The 16,758-nt window shown below is 46.0% G+C and overlaps 1 protein-coding gene across 1 annotated transcript in view; it reads left to right on the top strand.

Moving 5' to 3' along the window:
• The window catches only part of gap43 (growth associated protein 43), a gene marked incomplete at its 5' end in the record, with an annotated part of 28,548 nt that overhangs the window by 9,260 nt on the left and 2,530 nt on the right, over nt 1-16,758 (top strand). The window contains 3 exons of the mRNA XM_080771691.1: nt 12,246-12,459; nt 12,908-13,108; nt 13,200-13,481. Coding sequence (XP_080627817.1) covers nt 12,246-12,459; nt 12,908-13,108; nt 13,200-13,481 — 697 coding nt within the window. The remainder of the gene's footprint in view (nt 1-12,245; nt 12,460-12,907; nt 13,109-13,199; nt 13,482-16,758) is intronic.

Raw genomic sequence — 16,758 nt, 5'->3', positions numbered from 1 at the left:
CTGTCCCAACACATGTACTCTGAATCAGCCTATAATCTTGTCCCAACAACATACATGTACCCTGAATCAGCCTATAATCCTGTCCCAACATACATGTACCCTGAATCAGCCTATAATCTTGTCCCAACAACATACATGTACCCTGAATCAACCTATAATCCACTCCCTCCCTCCTCCCATCCTACCTCCTCCATGTGAACTGGTCCCTAATGGCTCCAACAACCAGACACGGACGTGATACATTTGCTACCGTGTGTCATGGTGGGGGATGGTGATGGCGTGCGTGCGTGCGTGCGTTTTTATGGGACCATCGATAAAGCCCCTGGCTCATGGGTGTGGCTCTTCTCACGACAGTCAGAGCCTACCCAAGGACATGCAGGCAGGCAGGCAGATAAAGGTGTACAATATAATAGTTTTTATATTAGCTTTTATTGGTGACTTTATTAGACTTTCTTGTTTCTCCTTTCTAAGTACTGCGAATGTTATCTGTCTGTCCCTGTTATTGTCCCATATTTGTTTTTTTTACTGGCAGCTGTGTAACATCATTAGCCTTTTCTCTTGGCCACTTCACACTAAAAGAGACTTTTGTCTCAATGTGGCTTCAACTGGTTAAATTAATGGTTCAATCGTTAAAATCAATAAACAGACAATGGATCCCAGAACGCCTCGGGTGTTAATACAGCAGAACGGTATAGCCTATAGAACAGACTATATGCTTTCTATGGCAGGCATTCGGCAGCTCCGGCAGGATCCTCCGACAGAAACTAGACGCACCTGCCTCATCTGCCTGATTAATGAGAGAGAGAGAGAGAGAGAGAGGGAAGTGTGTGTTGCGCGCGTGTGTGTGTGTGTCAATTGAATAAGGCTGCAGACCATCAGTAATTTGCAGATAGAGAGAGACACGTTCACGCTACTGTATATTATGCCACAATTGAATGGGTTTTTTGCCCAGACTTTTTTTTTTTCCTTCTTCCTGGAAATAAAAAAACGCCTGCGTTTCAGAGGCTGGCAGAACGGTAGAATGGATCTCTGCCTGGTATTCCTAAACGTAACCTCAGTAAAAACGAAAGGGTTAAACCTAACCTAACTGGGTGAGGGTGTCGGACCAATGCCTACGTATGTCGGACTCTTACGGAACAAACGCATGCACCCGTAGCACTTGCCCTAGCCTCGACAACCTTGCAGGTGTATGCAAAGGCTCAACTTAGGTAATTTATTATGTAGACATATAGCACTCGGTACTCATAGTTCCATTATACTGTATCTTCTACTGTTAGACGGATGTTAGGTTCTTATAGCTTGCTTGTGATCCTTGATGACTATTTCTGTGTATTTGATGTATTTACAATGTGTTCGCTCTGGATTAAGAGTGACCACATTGTAAATTGTGATGTGATTATGGAAGCGATTAGATAATGGAGGTACAATTAAATCTGTTTTCCAGCGAGACTGAAAAGACTTGTCATCGATCGGCAGGATTGTACAAGCACCATATTACATTGGAGCGATCGTTGTTTTTTGACAGATAACAAATATGATAGCTTTTAATGGATGCTAACTTATTGCTCGTGGCAACGCAGGAAGTTGTTCTATTCTGTAGTCGAAATGAAGCATTTCTCGTCCGCAACTCCGCATGCTGTTGACAGTTGAATCAACTCCTGCAAGGCCTTTCCAGACAGGGAGAGACCGACATGCCTAATAATTCATTTTCAAATGGATTTCAGGCGATTAGACCTGGATTGCGTTGAGCGTTTTTTTTGTCCACGCTACAGGTCTCCAACTCAGTGGCCTTGTGGTTAGAGTGTCCGCCCTGAGACTGGGAGGTCGGGGTTCAATGCCCGGCCCGGGTCATACCAAAGACTGTAAAAATGGGACCCAGTGCCTCCCTGCTTGACACTCAGCATCAAGGGTTGGATTGGGGGTAAGTCCCTGCGACATACTAGCTTCATGTCCAGGGGGTGTACTTGTACATCAAGCTGCCTCACGCTACAGAGGCAGGACATAGGCTCCTGCCCTATGGGCCTCATGGCTCGGCAAGGCTACTTACAGGTCTCGCTCCCCTCTTGAGCAGAGCTGTCGCTAAACCAGGCGACAACGCCTCACTCGCTACCCGCCTGAAAAGGACCTTAACAGTGTATCACAGCTGCCCACCACCACGGAGGCTGTGGGTTCCAATCCGCCGCGGTGTAGCAATTTGTCGGCTTTTGTCGAGCGCCCGTACAAACGCAATGATGCTCTACTGTATGTACACAGTATAAGTCTTCCTACTTCCTCTAATAGGCTCTATGCACACAGGATAACTCTTCCTATAACTTTCGGGCCACTTCCCTTCTTGTGTTACGGATGATACTAATTTTAGGCTTTGTTCCATTTACTGTACAATGTTTCTCAAACTCTTTCATTTCAAGGACCCCCAATGGCCCGTGACGGGGTTCAGTTCTACAAGCTCTGCTATTTTGCGGGGCAGAGCGGCCGCTTGAGGACCGCGAGGTTCCCGGTTCGATTCCCGTGGGCTCCCCCAGAGTTAGGGCCGATTCATACTCCTGTTTCGGCGCTGTAGTGCCGAAATGATTTCGGCTCGTCAGAAAATTTCAGTAGCACCGAAGAGCCGACTTTAGGACGGTACCCGCCCCCCCGAACCTCAAATGACGTCAAATTGTAGGCTCTACAGCGCCGAACCGACTTTTATTCGGCTCTAAAATAGGAGTATGAATCGGCCCTTAGTGTCGAAGTGTCCTTGAGCAAGACTCTGAACCCCTGATTGCTCCCGATGTGCAGGTTGCATGGTGTCCTCCGTAACACACTATTGCCGCTGCTCCCATAGAGTTATAAGGCTGCTCCCATAGAGATATGAGGCTGCTTAGAGTTATAAGGCTGCTCCCATAGAGTTATATGGCTGCTCCCATAGTTATAAGGCTGCTCCCATAGAGTTATAAGGCTGCTCCCATAGAGTTATAAGGCTGCTGAATACGGTTTCGACGGAAGCGACAGCTACGTATACCTAATTTGAAATAGTGTTGCAGAGGACCCTGTAAGCTGCGGGCCCTGCAGCGCTTAAGCTCCACGAAATCACTGAAGGACAGTGACCGGGCCGACCTTCTGGTCTCTACACAGGGGAATTGGGTCGGCACCCCCAGAGGCAAATTCAATGGATTATTTTTTTGGGAGGGGGGGCAATGGGTTCCCAGTTTGCCTGAAAAGTAACCGTTCTGGACAAGCTTTCCGCCTTGTCCATCGTTGTTAAGTATAGAGGAACTCAATGTCAATAGTATTTGTAGTATAACAGTAGCACAATTTGAAATTTGCACCCTATGGCCAGAAAATGAATGAAGTCTGTGTGTTTGACTATAGGGTTTAAACTTGATTGCTGAATTCCTACAATAACCATAATGCTTTGGTGCACTGGGGGAGGCTGCGTGAAGGTGTGACTTGTAGTCCGGGAAGGAAGTGAGACCACATTTTAACGACACATTTTGGTCGTGAGGCGACGTGCAGGCGTCATGATCTAAAATATCTAAAAACACATATTGCACAAATAAAAACGACATATAAGTGTGAAAGTATTGTGTCCTAAACATCATTAAAATAAGATCTGATTGCAAAAGGGGTGAAGTGGCCCTTTAAACAATGTACATAGGGTGATTTTGGTCATGCAGTAACGATCGGTTTCTCTGTGTCGGATGGGACGATCAACGGCGTGCAGGAGGAGGTCAACTTAACATAAATCTTAGCGCAGCATCTTTTAAGCCCAGGAAGGGAGTCACAATCAATAATGCAAATTAGATGTGATTGAGTAGCGGTCAGGACGGGTCATCCGATCCCGTGACATCATCACCATGTTTTACTGATCTCCTCTGACACACTCCCCAACAGTCAACTACATTTCCCATAATGCTCCCTCTTATCACCATGATGTCAGTCTCATGCCCTGAGACTGGGAGGTCGGGGTTCGATCCCCGGCCGGGGTCATACCAAAGACTCTGCAATATGGGACCCAGTGCCTCCCTGCTTGGCACTCAGGGGTTGGATTTGGGGGTCAGTCCTTGCTTGGCACTCACCATCAATGGGTTGGATTGGGGCATCAGTCCCTGCTTGGCACTCATCAATGGGTTGTATTGGGGGATCAGTCCCTGCTTGGCACTCTGCATCAATGGGTTGTATTGGGGGGTCAGTCCCTGCTTGGCACTCAGCATCAATGGGTTGGATTGGGGGGTCAGTCCCTGCTTGGCACTCACCATCAATGGGTTGGATTGGGGGGTCAGTCCTTGCTTGGCACTCAGCATCAATGGGTTGGATTGGGGGGTCAGTCCCTGCTTGGCACTCAGCATCAATGGGTTGGATTGGGGGGTCAGTCCCTGCTTGGCACTCAGCATCAATGGGTTGGATTGGGGGGTCAGTCCCTGCTTGGCACTCAGCATCAATGGGTTGGATTGGGGGGTCAGTCCCTGCTTGGAACTCAGCATCAATGGGTTGGATTTGAGGGTCAAATGATTCCCGTGCGAGCACGGCACGGCTGCAGCTCAGCGCTCCAAGACATGGGTCAAATCGGAACAAGTATCACTGCGGTAACGTGTGTGACAAATAGTACGACTTTGATATTTGAACTGTTTGTGGGTTTTCCCCTTCGTACATTGATTGTACATTGTACTCGATCACACTACATCGTCACGCAAAATCATCAAAAGTAGCAGGTCTACAAGCTCTTTCGTGGCGCGTTTTCAGCTTGTCGATCTGCTATTGTTGATACTTTTGAATTTAAATAAAGTGTGACCAGGTTTGCCTGAGAGCCTGCCATCATGCAACCTCCAGCTTTTGACACATGCAAATAAATGCCTAAAGCTATAGGTGTAATGTTAGAGACTCACTGTTTTCTGTAAGACATAATTACTCTATAAGCCATATCTCCAAAACTGGTGGGTGAAACTGAACAACAAATATGTCAATTTGAAGCTATGATTCCCTGCCTTCATATGAAAAAAAAGTGGAGGAAGAAATGGAAGAAATCCAATGACATATCCCCGGTCACAATTGGTCACACAGTATGAGGTTACCACTCAACAGAAAATATATACTCATATTCCTCTCTCTCTCTCTCTCTCTCTCTCTCTCTCTCTCTCTCTCTGACTCACACGCAGCCAGTAAGTAATTCTATTTGAGTTAAGTGCTTCGGGTCAGATTTTTGGCAGCGGTGAAGCCATGAGATCAGGGCGTAATAAAAGAGCGATAAGTCACAGACGGACTGCACGATGATTAGGAGGAGTAGGGCGGGGCCAGGGGGGGGCGGAGACCTGCTTATGACTTAACCCATTCCCCGGCATTGGCCTAGATCTATGACAATTGGTCTTTTAGGATCGATCAAGTCGGAATGCTACCTACATTAGCATTGGGTTGCTGGGTGATGGTGTAAACGGCAAACGGCGGGCGGCATCTTGTTGCGCACGTGCACCCGCCCGCCCGCACCCACGTTATCTGTTTCTTTGAATCACCTTTATCTCTGATTCCTTGTCCCAGGCGGCAAAACCAGCTATATTTGATGGTCCGTAGCTGATGCTGTAATGGTCGCGGTCAGCCTTTCTGATCGCCGATGTGGATCCGACACCACATACAGTGCAAGTAACATATAAGTAACATCTGGTCGCGGGTTTTGACTCGTCAAAATGAGGGCTAAACGGGGGGACATATTGGCGGTACACGGGTGAATTAATTGCTTAAATCCTGGCGGATGATGCGTGAGGAGAGGGTGGAGCCAAGGTCTGTCTCAGTGTACCCATGTTGGCTTATTTCCCGCATGTTTTGTCTAGTTGCATCGCAGATGCATCCTAAGATGCAGATAAAGAAAAGCTATGGTATAGGCCTATCTATGGCCATGTTAATATTAGGCTAGTTTTAGCTTGTTTTTCAAGCTGAGATTTGGCTTGTTTCCAAAGTGCAGTTGCTTATTTGGGCTTGTTTCTAAAGTGCAGTTGCTTATTTGGGCTTGTTTCTAAAGTGTCGTTGTTTATTTGGGCTTGTTTCTAAAGTGCAGATGCTTATTTGGGCTTGTTTCTAAAGTGTAGTTGTTTATTTGGGCTTGTTTCTAAAGTGTAGTTGCTCAATTGGGCTTGTTTCTAAAGTGTAGTTGGCTCATTTGGGCTTGTTTCTAAAGTGTAGTTGCTCATTTGGGCTTGTTTCCAAAGTGCAGTTGCTCATTTGGGCTTGCTTCCAAAGTGCAGTTGCTCATTTGGGCTTGTTTCTAAAGTGTAGTTGTTTATTTGGGCTTGTTTCTAAAGTGCAGTTGCTTATTTGAGCTTGTTTCTAAAGTGTCGTTGTTTATTTGTGCTTGTTTCTAAAGTGTAGTTGTTTATTTGGGCTTGTTTCTAAAGTGTAGTTGTTTATTTGGGCTTGTTTCTAAAGTGTAGTTGCTCATTTGGGCTTGTTTCTAAAGTGCAGTTGCTCATGTGGGCTTGTTTCTAAAGTGCAGTTGCTCATTTGGGCTTGTTTCTAAAGTGTAGTTGCTCATGTGGGCTTGTTTCTAAAGTGTAGTTGCTCATTTGGGCTTGTTTCTAAAGTGCAGTTGCTCATTTGGGCTTGTTTCTAAAGTGTAGTTGCTCATTTGGGCTTGTTTCTAAAGTGCAGTTGCTCATTTGGGCTTGTTTCTAAAGTGTAGTTGCTCAATTGGGCTTGTTTCTAAAGTGTAGTTGCTAATTTGGGCTTGTTTCTAAAGTGTAGTTGCCTCATTTGGGCTTGTTTCTAAAGTGCAGTTGCTCATTTGGGCTTGTTTCTAAAGTGTAGTTGCTCATGTGGGCTTGTTTCTAAAGTGTAGTTGTTTATTTGGGCTTGTTTCTAAAGTGTAGTTGCTCATTTGGGCTTGTTTCCAAAGTGCAGTTGCTCATTTGGGCTTGTTTCCAAAGTGCAGTTGCTCATTTGGGCTTGTTTCTAAAGTGTAGTTGCTCATTTGGGCTTGTTTCTAAAGTGTAGTTGTTTATTTGGGCTTGTTTCTAAAGTGTAGTTGTTTATTTGGGCTTGTTTCTAAAGTGTAGTTGCTCATTTGGGCTTGTTTCTAAAGTGCAGTTGCTCATTTGGGCTTGTTTCTAAAGTGTAGTTGCTCATTTGGGCTTGTTTCAAAAGTGTAGTTGCTCATTTGGGCTTGTTTCCAAAGTGCAGTTGCTCATTTGGGCTTGCTTCCAAAGTGCAGTTGCTCATTTGGGCTTGTTTCTAAAGTGTAGTTGCTCATGTGGGCTTGTTTCTAAAGTGTAGTTGCTCATGTGGGCTTGTTTCTAAAGTGTAGTTGCTCATTTGCGCTTGTTTCTAAAGTGTAGTTGCTCATTTGGGCTTGTTTCTAATGTGTAGTTGCTCATTTGGGCTTGTTTCCAAAGTGCAGTTGCTCATTTGGGCTTGCTTCCAAAGTGCAGTTGCTCATTTGGGCTTGTTTCTAAAGTGTAGTTGCTCATGTGGGCTTGTTTCTAAAGTGTAGTTGTTTATTTGGGCTTGTTTCTAAAGTGTAGTTGTTTATTTGGGCTTGTTTCTAAAGTGTAGTTGCTCATTTGGGCTTCTTTCTAAAGTGCAGTTGCTCATGTGGGCTTGTTTCTAAAGTGTAGTTGCTCATTTGGGCTTGTTTCCTAAATGTTGTTGAAACCCTGTGACTCATGTTCACCACATGAACATGTGTTTGGCCATGTGGACCCACCTGCTGTGCCATGTGGACCCACATGCGGTGCCAGCTGCCAGGGGCATCGAGGGCTATCTTGCGCCACCACTTACCCCTTATTATCCCTAAGCTGATCTACAAGATCACAATGTGTCGATGTAGATCGGCCTCGTTAAGTTTTTGTAAAATGTTGATTTCGACTGAGCTATACTTTTACTACTTACTAAACTAGAGGATTGTCCTGGAAATCGTGACAGATTGATGGATGTCCGGTTGGCCTGGAAAACGAGACAGATTGTCGGATGTCCGGCCAACCCCAGCCATCCAGGCCAGGTCACGCGCTGCTTGGAATAATTCGATTTTAGCCACAAATTGACGCCTTTTAAAGTAGCCCATACTTCAGAGCATGCTGTCACGTGATTAGTATTTATGCTGGCCAAATGCTGCACTTTAATCTGATCTTTGCTCTTTCCTTTTTATTCTGAATGTGTGTTTTGTTTTATTGGCTATAGGTATACCGCATGCAGCGTAAGACACATCTCAAGGGTAACAAGAAGACTCGGCGGATTTACCCTTTTTGCCGACTTCTCAAGATAATTCGGCAAACCGTGGAGAATATTCGGCAGACTCTTAAGAAGATTCGCCGCGCGACGACTCTTCTTCAGATTCTGCCGAATATTCTCCACGTTTCGGGGTCGGGGCACTTTCAGCAGCTGCAGCTGCAAGTTACTGCTAGCTACTGTGCTAACGATGCTAAAGCAACACAACCAAAACAAACCCAAACCCATCTCAAGACATCTGGGTTGTGCTGGCAATTTTATGAATGCCATTTTATTTTGTATTTATTTTTCCTAAATGGCTGACAAAGCTCACAACGTGTCACGTCGTGGCGCGTCATGAGCTTGTATCTGCTATCTTCAATTTACAATTTACTAGGCATTTAGCAGACGCTCTTAATGCAGAGCAATTTATAGTAAGCAAGAACTTCACATTCAAATACATATAGACTGTACATCAAGGATCATATTGAGAGCCTAAAGCCCTAACCACACCAAAGGGTCACCATGCAACTCCTTGGGTCCAAACGGTTGCAAGGAGTTGGTTGCATGGTGACCCTTTGGAGTGGTTTCTTGGGCGTCAAGTCAACGTGCAACAAGACACCGCAGGGAAAAACGCTAAAACCGTCTCGACCCTTTGGTGTGTTTAGGGCTTTACATCCGTCTTAACATCCGAAAAAAGTGGCCAGTAGAGTACAGCACAGAGTAAAGTTGCACAGAGTACACTACACTATAGTCGCACTGCTCAGTTCACACAGGTGTGATTTTTTTTCAGTCAACGACATGCTCAGAGATGCAGCTGTGATGAGTTAGCACTCTGGTTGTCATGACAACCATTTGATGGTTGGGAGGGACATGATGATAGCACTCTGGTTGTCATTTCAACCCTTTGATGGTTGGGAGGGACATGATGATAGCACTCTGGTTGTCATGACAACCATTTGATGGTTGGGAGGGACATGATGATAGCACTCTGGTTGTCATGACAACCCTTTGATGGTTGGGAGGGGCCTGATGATAGCACTCTGGTTGTCATGGCAACCCTTTGATTGTTGGGAGGGCCCTGCTGTCAGCACTCTGGTTGTCATGACAACCCTTTGATGGTTGGGAGGGGTCTGATGGTTGTCATGGCCACCCTTTGATGGTTGGGAGGGGCCTGCTGTTAGCACTCTTGAGTGTCATGGCAACCCTTTGATGGTTGGGAGGGGCCTGCTGTTAGCACTCTTGAGTGTCATGGCAACCCTTTGATGGTTGGGAGGGCCCTGGCCGTGAATGCTGAACGCTATAACTTTACACACCATGGCGTTGCCTGGCAACACACACCGCCGGCGGCAAAGAATAATAATGGTTCTTTTAAAAGGGCTGTAATAAATATGGTTTCGTATGAGAAGCACTTTATTCACTGAATGGTTATATGGTTGTGCATGGTGTTGCTCCTATATATAGCGGTTCCAGAGAAGCCTTTATTTGTGGTTCTTTCAGGAACCATTACCCACTTTATTAATAGGCCATCTATAAGTCTTAATTAATATAGGTGACACTACACTGAAGAGCTCACAGTGTGCATTGCGAGCTTGTAGATCTGCTATATTTCCACTGGTAGATCTGTACAGTGGAATGAGGAGAAGGGGAGTGGATCAAGATCGGACCCCTGGGAGACCCCGGTCGATGAAGTCTAATGGACTTGAAGTGGTTAAAAGGTTATTTATATCAGTGGCTCCCAAAGTGGGGCCTCGGGGACCCCCAGGGGTCCTTGAGGGAGTTCCAGGGGGTCCCCAGCTAAATGCTAGTTTGTTGGAACCAAATGTACCCTTATGGGTCTGTAACTCTGAGAGTGTATACAGATGGAACCAAATAGACCCTAACGGATCCATTTGGTTCCATTTGTACACTCTCAGAGTTAAGTGTGTGTGTGTGTGTGTGTGTGTGTGTGTGTGTGTGTGTGTGTGTGTGTGTGTGTGTGTGTGTGTGTGTGTGTGTGTGTGTGTGTGTGTGTGTGTGTGTGTGTGTGTGTGTGTGTGTGTGTGTGTGTGTGTGTGTGTGTGTGTGTGTGTGTGCGAGAACAGAGCTAGCTAATAAGCCTCATTCTTTTTAATGAAGCTGTGATCTCCCTCCCCCCCCCCCCCCCCCCACCAGGTCCCTGCATTAATCTTTTTAATGAGCAGCAATAAAAAAGATAATACACATAAAGAATTACAGAACAAATAGATTAAGAGGTTTGAAATGTAATTTAAAATAAAATGTCGCTTCTACTTCCAGTTTCAATATAGCATTATCAACCGTACACGACTAGGCTATATGAATTATTAATGTCTGGATTTGAAGAAATGCTATAAGGAGTCCTTTATAGGTTCCCAAACACTGGGTCTGGGACCCATTTGTGGGTCACAGACATATCGTTATGGGTCCCTTCATTTTCCTACATTGTTTTTACAACAATTACTTTTTTTAAACATTTCCCAAAGCTAAGGTTTTCATGAATTAAAAACAACATCCAATGCTTTTTTTTTCTCCCCCTCAGTAATTTCATGAAGAAATACACGAAAAATCTATAAGAAATTCCATGAATTAGAAAACGTTTTAGAAGTAGTGAAAATAGCCAATGGAATTTCATTCATGGCTAAAAGTTTTTTTGTGTCTGGGGAATAGAACCACTCCACAGTCCACACCCTTCACTCCATACTCCTGACATGCTCCTGATAAGTTGCTTGTTTGTGTCACATTTGTCACGTTTATATCAAGGTGGTGTAAGTGAGCTTTTATTTTTCACTTTTTGTTGAAACCAGTGTTAAATAGCTCTATATTCTTGATAGTAATCTTTGATATAGAGTGTTGCTTATTCAGTTCTTTAGTAAAAAATGAAATACATGTTCAGTAACACTGTTACTGAACAAACACTTTATAACAATGCTTTATACTATCAGAATATAATGCATGCTTTACCTTTTTTACAAATTAAGTTAATCCAAAAAAATCACTTCCACCACCTTTCATTTTGCTTGTCCATGTTTATTTGACGTGCACATTATTTAAAAATATTTATACACACTGCACTTATTATATTATCAGTTCCACATTGCCAACAGGAATCTTTTATTTGCCTAATTGTTTCATTTCTGATTTTGCTTGCCGCTTTTTCCGTGCCCATCGTTCATTTTGTTAATTTGATTTGATTTCTTTTCATTAGATTAATATGCCTCATAGCACACGCCCCTATTTGACGGACAGCTATGGATCCAGGTACCCAAGGTAATATTTGGACCAGCGTTTTGAATTGACATTTTCCTCCTGTTGTCCTGTGCTTTTCCTAAACCTATACTCCCTGTCCAAACAATACCTAGACCTGATCCTTAACCTCTTTAACCACCGTCCTAATAGCTTGATCTACCAACTCGAAACACATTTTAGAGCTTGTAGATCGGCTATCTTTTCCCATTTTGTTTTGTACGTTGTCTGAAAACGTTTTACATTTTTGGAACAATAGGGAGCAAAATATAGGGTTGAACCCCCTTCTCAGTGTCATCTCTTAACCTCTTCTCTCTACATGCTAACATGCTACTATATAGCCCTTCTTAAAGGGCTATGATCCTACCTTATCTCTACATGCTATCGTGCTGTAATCCTTTAAGCGCTATACTCTCTGTGACCTTCTACTCATGTGTCGTACAACCTGTAGATCTTCTTTCTGATTGTCTGTGAAGTTACGCTCCTGCTAGGAGGACGTCTGTCCTTGAGAGCCTCGAAGCGGGTATACTAATATGAGCTCTATATGCCCTAACCCTAACCCTCAAAGCCATGATGGAAAGAAACTGGGGCCACTGTTATCAATGGTAGCCTATGTCTCTCTTCCATTTAGTGTCGCACAGTGCTTCGCCAGTAGACTCCTACTGGCTCCATTGCATGGCCTTGATAAGTATAACGTACTGGTTGATATCGGTTGATACCATTCGAAACGGGTGGTTTTGCTATGCTTTGCTGACGGCACTGTGTTCTCCTCACTCGTCCTCCTCCATGTTTGCTGACGACACTGTGCTCTCCTCTAATGTCCTCCTCCTCACCAGGTGGAGAAGAGCGAGGATGCCGACCAGAAGATCGAGCAGGATGGAACGACGCCCCCCAGCAAACCCGAGGACAACAAGGCGCACAAGGCCGCCACCAAAATACAGGCCAGCTTCCGCGGACACATAACCCGGAAAAAGATGAACAAAGACGGAGAGGAGGAGGACGAGGAGGAGAAGGACCCCGCCGTGAACAACCAGGAGGCAGAGGAGCAAGGTTGGTATCGTTAACACATTTGATGCTATAAGGACACGTATACTATAAAATAATTAAAACACACAAATTAACCCAATCCGTGCTTTCCTCGAGATTTCTCGTGAAAAGGTATTAAGGCCCACATTGCTATCCACGAGAAACACAAGATTTGATTAAAAAATATAAAAAACTATGTATTTACCTTTTTTTTAAACTCAGTTAGCTTACACGGCTAACATCCATATAGGCCTCTCATTGTAGAAACAGCGTACATGCAAATCTGCAGTACACGTGCACGCGCACTGGGTTATTAGCATATGCCCTTTTGCGGATTTTGCTGGTACTGGCACCACCCTCTGGCCTGGAAGGCTAGGCAGTAATGTGTTCAAACTAACTAAATATAGGGGGGAAAAATTTAACTAAACCAAACTAAAATGAAAAAAATCACCAAACTGTTGTAACCTCGCAGAGGAGGAACAGGAGGAGGCCACGGCGGGAGGAGAGGAGGAGAAGAAGGCAGAGGAGAAGGAGGTGGCGCCCCCCGGGGGCGAGGAGCAGGAGAAGCCTGCCGAAGAGGAGAGCAAGAAGAAGGAGGCGGAGGAGTCGAGCCAGCAGGCCAAGAGCCCCCTGGTGGAGAAACCCGCTGCTACAGCCACATCTCCCGTACAAGGTTTGTTACTTATTTAAGCAATGTTACACGAGAGGGTCTGCGTAACCGTAATTAAAATCCCATTGAATAGTATTTACTGTGCTCCCGTTAGCGGCGGCAGCTCCTCCCGTAGCCTCCGAGCCCCAGAAGGAGGAGCCCCAGAAGGCGGAGGAGAAAGCTGAGGAGAAGCCCAAAGAGGTGGAGGAGGCCCCACCGGCGGCGGCCACAGCGCCCCCTGCGGCCCAGGAGGAGGTGAAGCAGGAGGTGGAGAAGGTGAAAGAGGAGGTGGTGGTGGAGGAGGAGGAGGCCAGACAAGCCGACGTGCCTTCTGCTGCTGCTGTCAGCCCGGCGGCCGAGAAGAGCCAGGAGACCAACCAAACGAAAGATGAACAAGGTAGGCTATGGAGAATGGAGGCTCGGTCATCATCATCATCATCACATAACAACCAATGTGCAATTTATAATGTATAGGCATTTAGCAGAAATGCTCTTAATCCATTCAGGACGGGATAGGAGCCCCTTTTGGTTTTTTAATCCAGAGCGATTTACATAGGCAAGAACAAACACATGGTAATACATCAAATACATATATAGTAGTCATCAAGGATCATAAGTAAGCCACGTAATAGCTATGTATAAATGCCCCATGTCTGTGTACGGTACATCTGTCTGTACATACAGTACGTGTGGTTCAAGGTTAAGGTTCTTTATTATTTGTCTCCCGAGGAAGAAATGTGTCTTAGACATACAGTAAGGGCCCGCATGCAAGCGTAGCCCTTATGTCTGTCGCCGCAATGCAGCGCCAGTGTGTACGGCTGTAATCCACGTTACGTAGCTTGAGAACCGTTCGCCTCACCAACTTCAAATTCGACACACGCGTTCCACGCCCCCGCAGGGAGTGCAGTGCCCGGTGTCAAGTCGGTTGGACCCCACGGTTGTCCAGAACCACCACAAAAGACCTCTGCCCGGGCTCTGGACCGGGCCCCTGCCCACTGCCCAGGCTCCATATATGGAGCTGGCCTGTTCTGACATCACAACTGTAGTGTCGGTCAATGAAGATACAGTTCTTATGCAGTTGGTTACTTTATTAATCACAAGGTTTGTTTCAGTCCATCTCACAGCTCCCGTCTTTCTCCCCGGTCTCCCTCTCTCTATACTTCCTGCTTTCTAGTCTCACACACCTCAACTCTCGCGGTACATCCCACTCCACTACAACAACACTCCTGCATGATATTTGGGCATGCCTGACACAGAAATACATATATCTAGGAATAAAGGGACACAGAGAGACAGATACAGAATCTCCAGCTCCGGGCGGGGCTGGCTCTCACAGCACACCTGCGTTGAGGTGTGCTGTGGAGTGCTCTGGCACCCTCTAGTAAGGGTACGGGAAACGGGTATTATTTTAATAACCGGCTTGCTAGAAGTGAAAGGTCTGGTCTGGAGGTGAACGATAATGTAGCCCATAGCTAGAACAAATGATCCACTCCATTTTCACTCATATACATTTCATGTGTTGTCCGAAGGTTCTAAAAAACAAATAAATGTGGTCTAGGTTTTAAAAAGAAAATGCTGTGGTCCCCACAGGGCTCTCTACTTGGGCCCTTCCCCCCCCCCCCTCCCCTCTAGAACAAATAGCTGATCTACAAGCTCACAAAGTGTCACAATCTCAACAAGCAGTGCTATGAGCTGGTATACAGTCAAGGGTGGGTGTGTGTGCAGCGTGCGTGTGTGTCCATGTGTCACATCACATCACATCATGGAGCGCACGGCTCTCCTGTGACGCTGTGAGTGCACCAAGTTCACGGAGACGCTCACAATGTAATTACTTTCCTTTAAATAACTAATAAAGCTGGATAGATAGCGACCGGTAGGTGAGTTTTACCCCCTAGCCTGCTTGGCAGCCATTAAATAGAAAACACTCCTGGAGCCTCCGTACAGATTTAACGGTGGTTGGCAGCGCTCCACCGACGTGCTGCGCGCTGTGTCTGTGTGTGTGTGTGTCTGTGTGTGTGTCTGTGCGTGCGCACGTGCCGATATTAGATTAGAGTGCTTTGTGTCTGACTATGGGTCTCTCGCCGACGAGACGCAAACTCCGCAAAGATGAAGACATAATGGAGCTGGAGACATGGAAGGCTGTCGTCGGTGTGAATCTGCAGGGGGGCTGTCTTATCTGTATTCTGTGTACTATGTGCGTTTGCCTTGTTTAGTGTAAGTAGCTCTGGTTAAAGGTTTTATAGGTAACATATTTAGCCTATTTTTGAGGGGCGCTAAGCTATAGCCCCTCCTATGCCCTGCAGGGTTTATTTGTGTAAACACAAACAAGACGGAATAGTGAGGACGCAAATTATGATCGGGCAGAATGAGATGACGTATGATGCTATACGTATGATGGTAAGAGCACCCCTCACTTCACACGGGTGTGATTTTTATCCCTCACCTCCTATATTCAGCTATAGTGTAGAAATCTTTGTAAATTTTCGTCTTACACAACAATGAATGCAGAATTTGGTATGGGCTGGAAGGGCTTGTGATTGGGTGAGACGGGCCGTCAGTAACTCAGTGTGGTAGGGAGCACTCAGAGCCATAGAGTAAGGGCCGATTCATACTCCTATTTTACTGCTGTTTCGGCGCTGTAGTGCCGAAATGATTTCGGCTCGTCAGAAAATTTCAGTAGCACCGAAGAGCCGACTTTAGGACGGTACCCGCCCCCCCGAACCTCAAATGACGTCAAATTGTAGGCTCTACAGCGCCGAACCGACTTTTATTCGGCTCTAAAATAGGAGTATGAATTGGCCCTAAGACAGTTACGACAACTCCATTCACTTCATGGGGCCAGGCAGGCTCTTCTACATAGACTTCTATTGAATGGGGACAACCGGAGGTTTACGGAATGCAATTGGAGTCTATTATATTGGCTCACGCGAGTACATGAACCGCGTGACCAGGCTGTTTTCTGCCCCCTCAATGTCGTAACTCTGTCTTACTCTTACTCTATAGCTCTGGGAGCGCTCCACTGTGTTAATTGGTGGACACGAAGATGAACTATTCTGAGTCTATCAGGTCGCAACTCGGTCAGGCCTGAGTCGGCTCAATCAAACTTTGCAACGTTCGACACGACAACTCGGTCGCTTTATCTCGCTCGGTGGTGTCTCTCTCTCTCGTGGCTCAGGTTCACTTGAGACGGCGGGCCTCCGTCATGGTGTAAAAATACAGGGCGAAAGTCCCTCCCAAAGTGGGGCAGAAATCTGTGTCGCCTCCCCGATAGAATCTGATGCCGGGCCTGGGCCGTGGCTCAGCGGTCCAGGCACCTTGGCCGGTAGCCTGACAATGTGCCGCGGGTTCGACTCCCGGTCCCGACGGCCTTTACTGCATGTCACTCCTCCATCTCTCTCCCCCATTTCCTGTCAGCCTACTGTCTGTCCCTCTATAAAAATATATACCCAATGCCGGGTCTTGTAGGCTACACTGGCGTGGTCAACAGATTTCAAAAGCAAAGCAGCTGTAGTCTGACATGCTATATAACATCCCAGTGATGTCTGAGGGGATACCAGGCCCGGAGTTTATGAGGCCATGAAATGACTTTACCGCACAGCGGAACGGAACGTCAAACCATGTGTATTTCTCTGTTCCAAGGACTCTGTCTGGCCGGACCTGACAGGTCAGCCTAA

The sequence above is a fragment of the Protomyctophum bolini genome (assembly GCF_963924005.1).
Source record: "Protomyctophum bolini genome assembly, chromosome: 9".
NCBI lineage: Eukaryota > Metazoa > Chordata > Actinopteri > Myctophiformes > Myctophidae > Protomyctophum > Protomyctophum bolini.
Note: the sequence above shows the minus strand (reverse complement) of the source record. Positions and strands in the feature narration are given on the sequence as shown.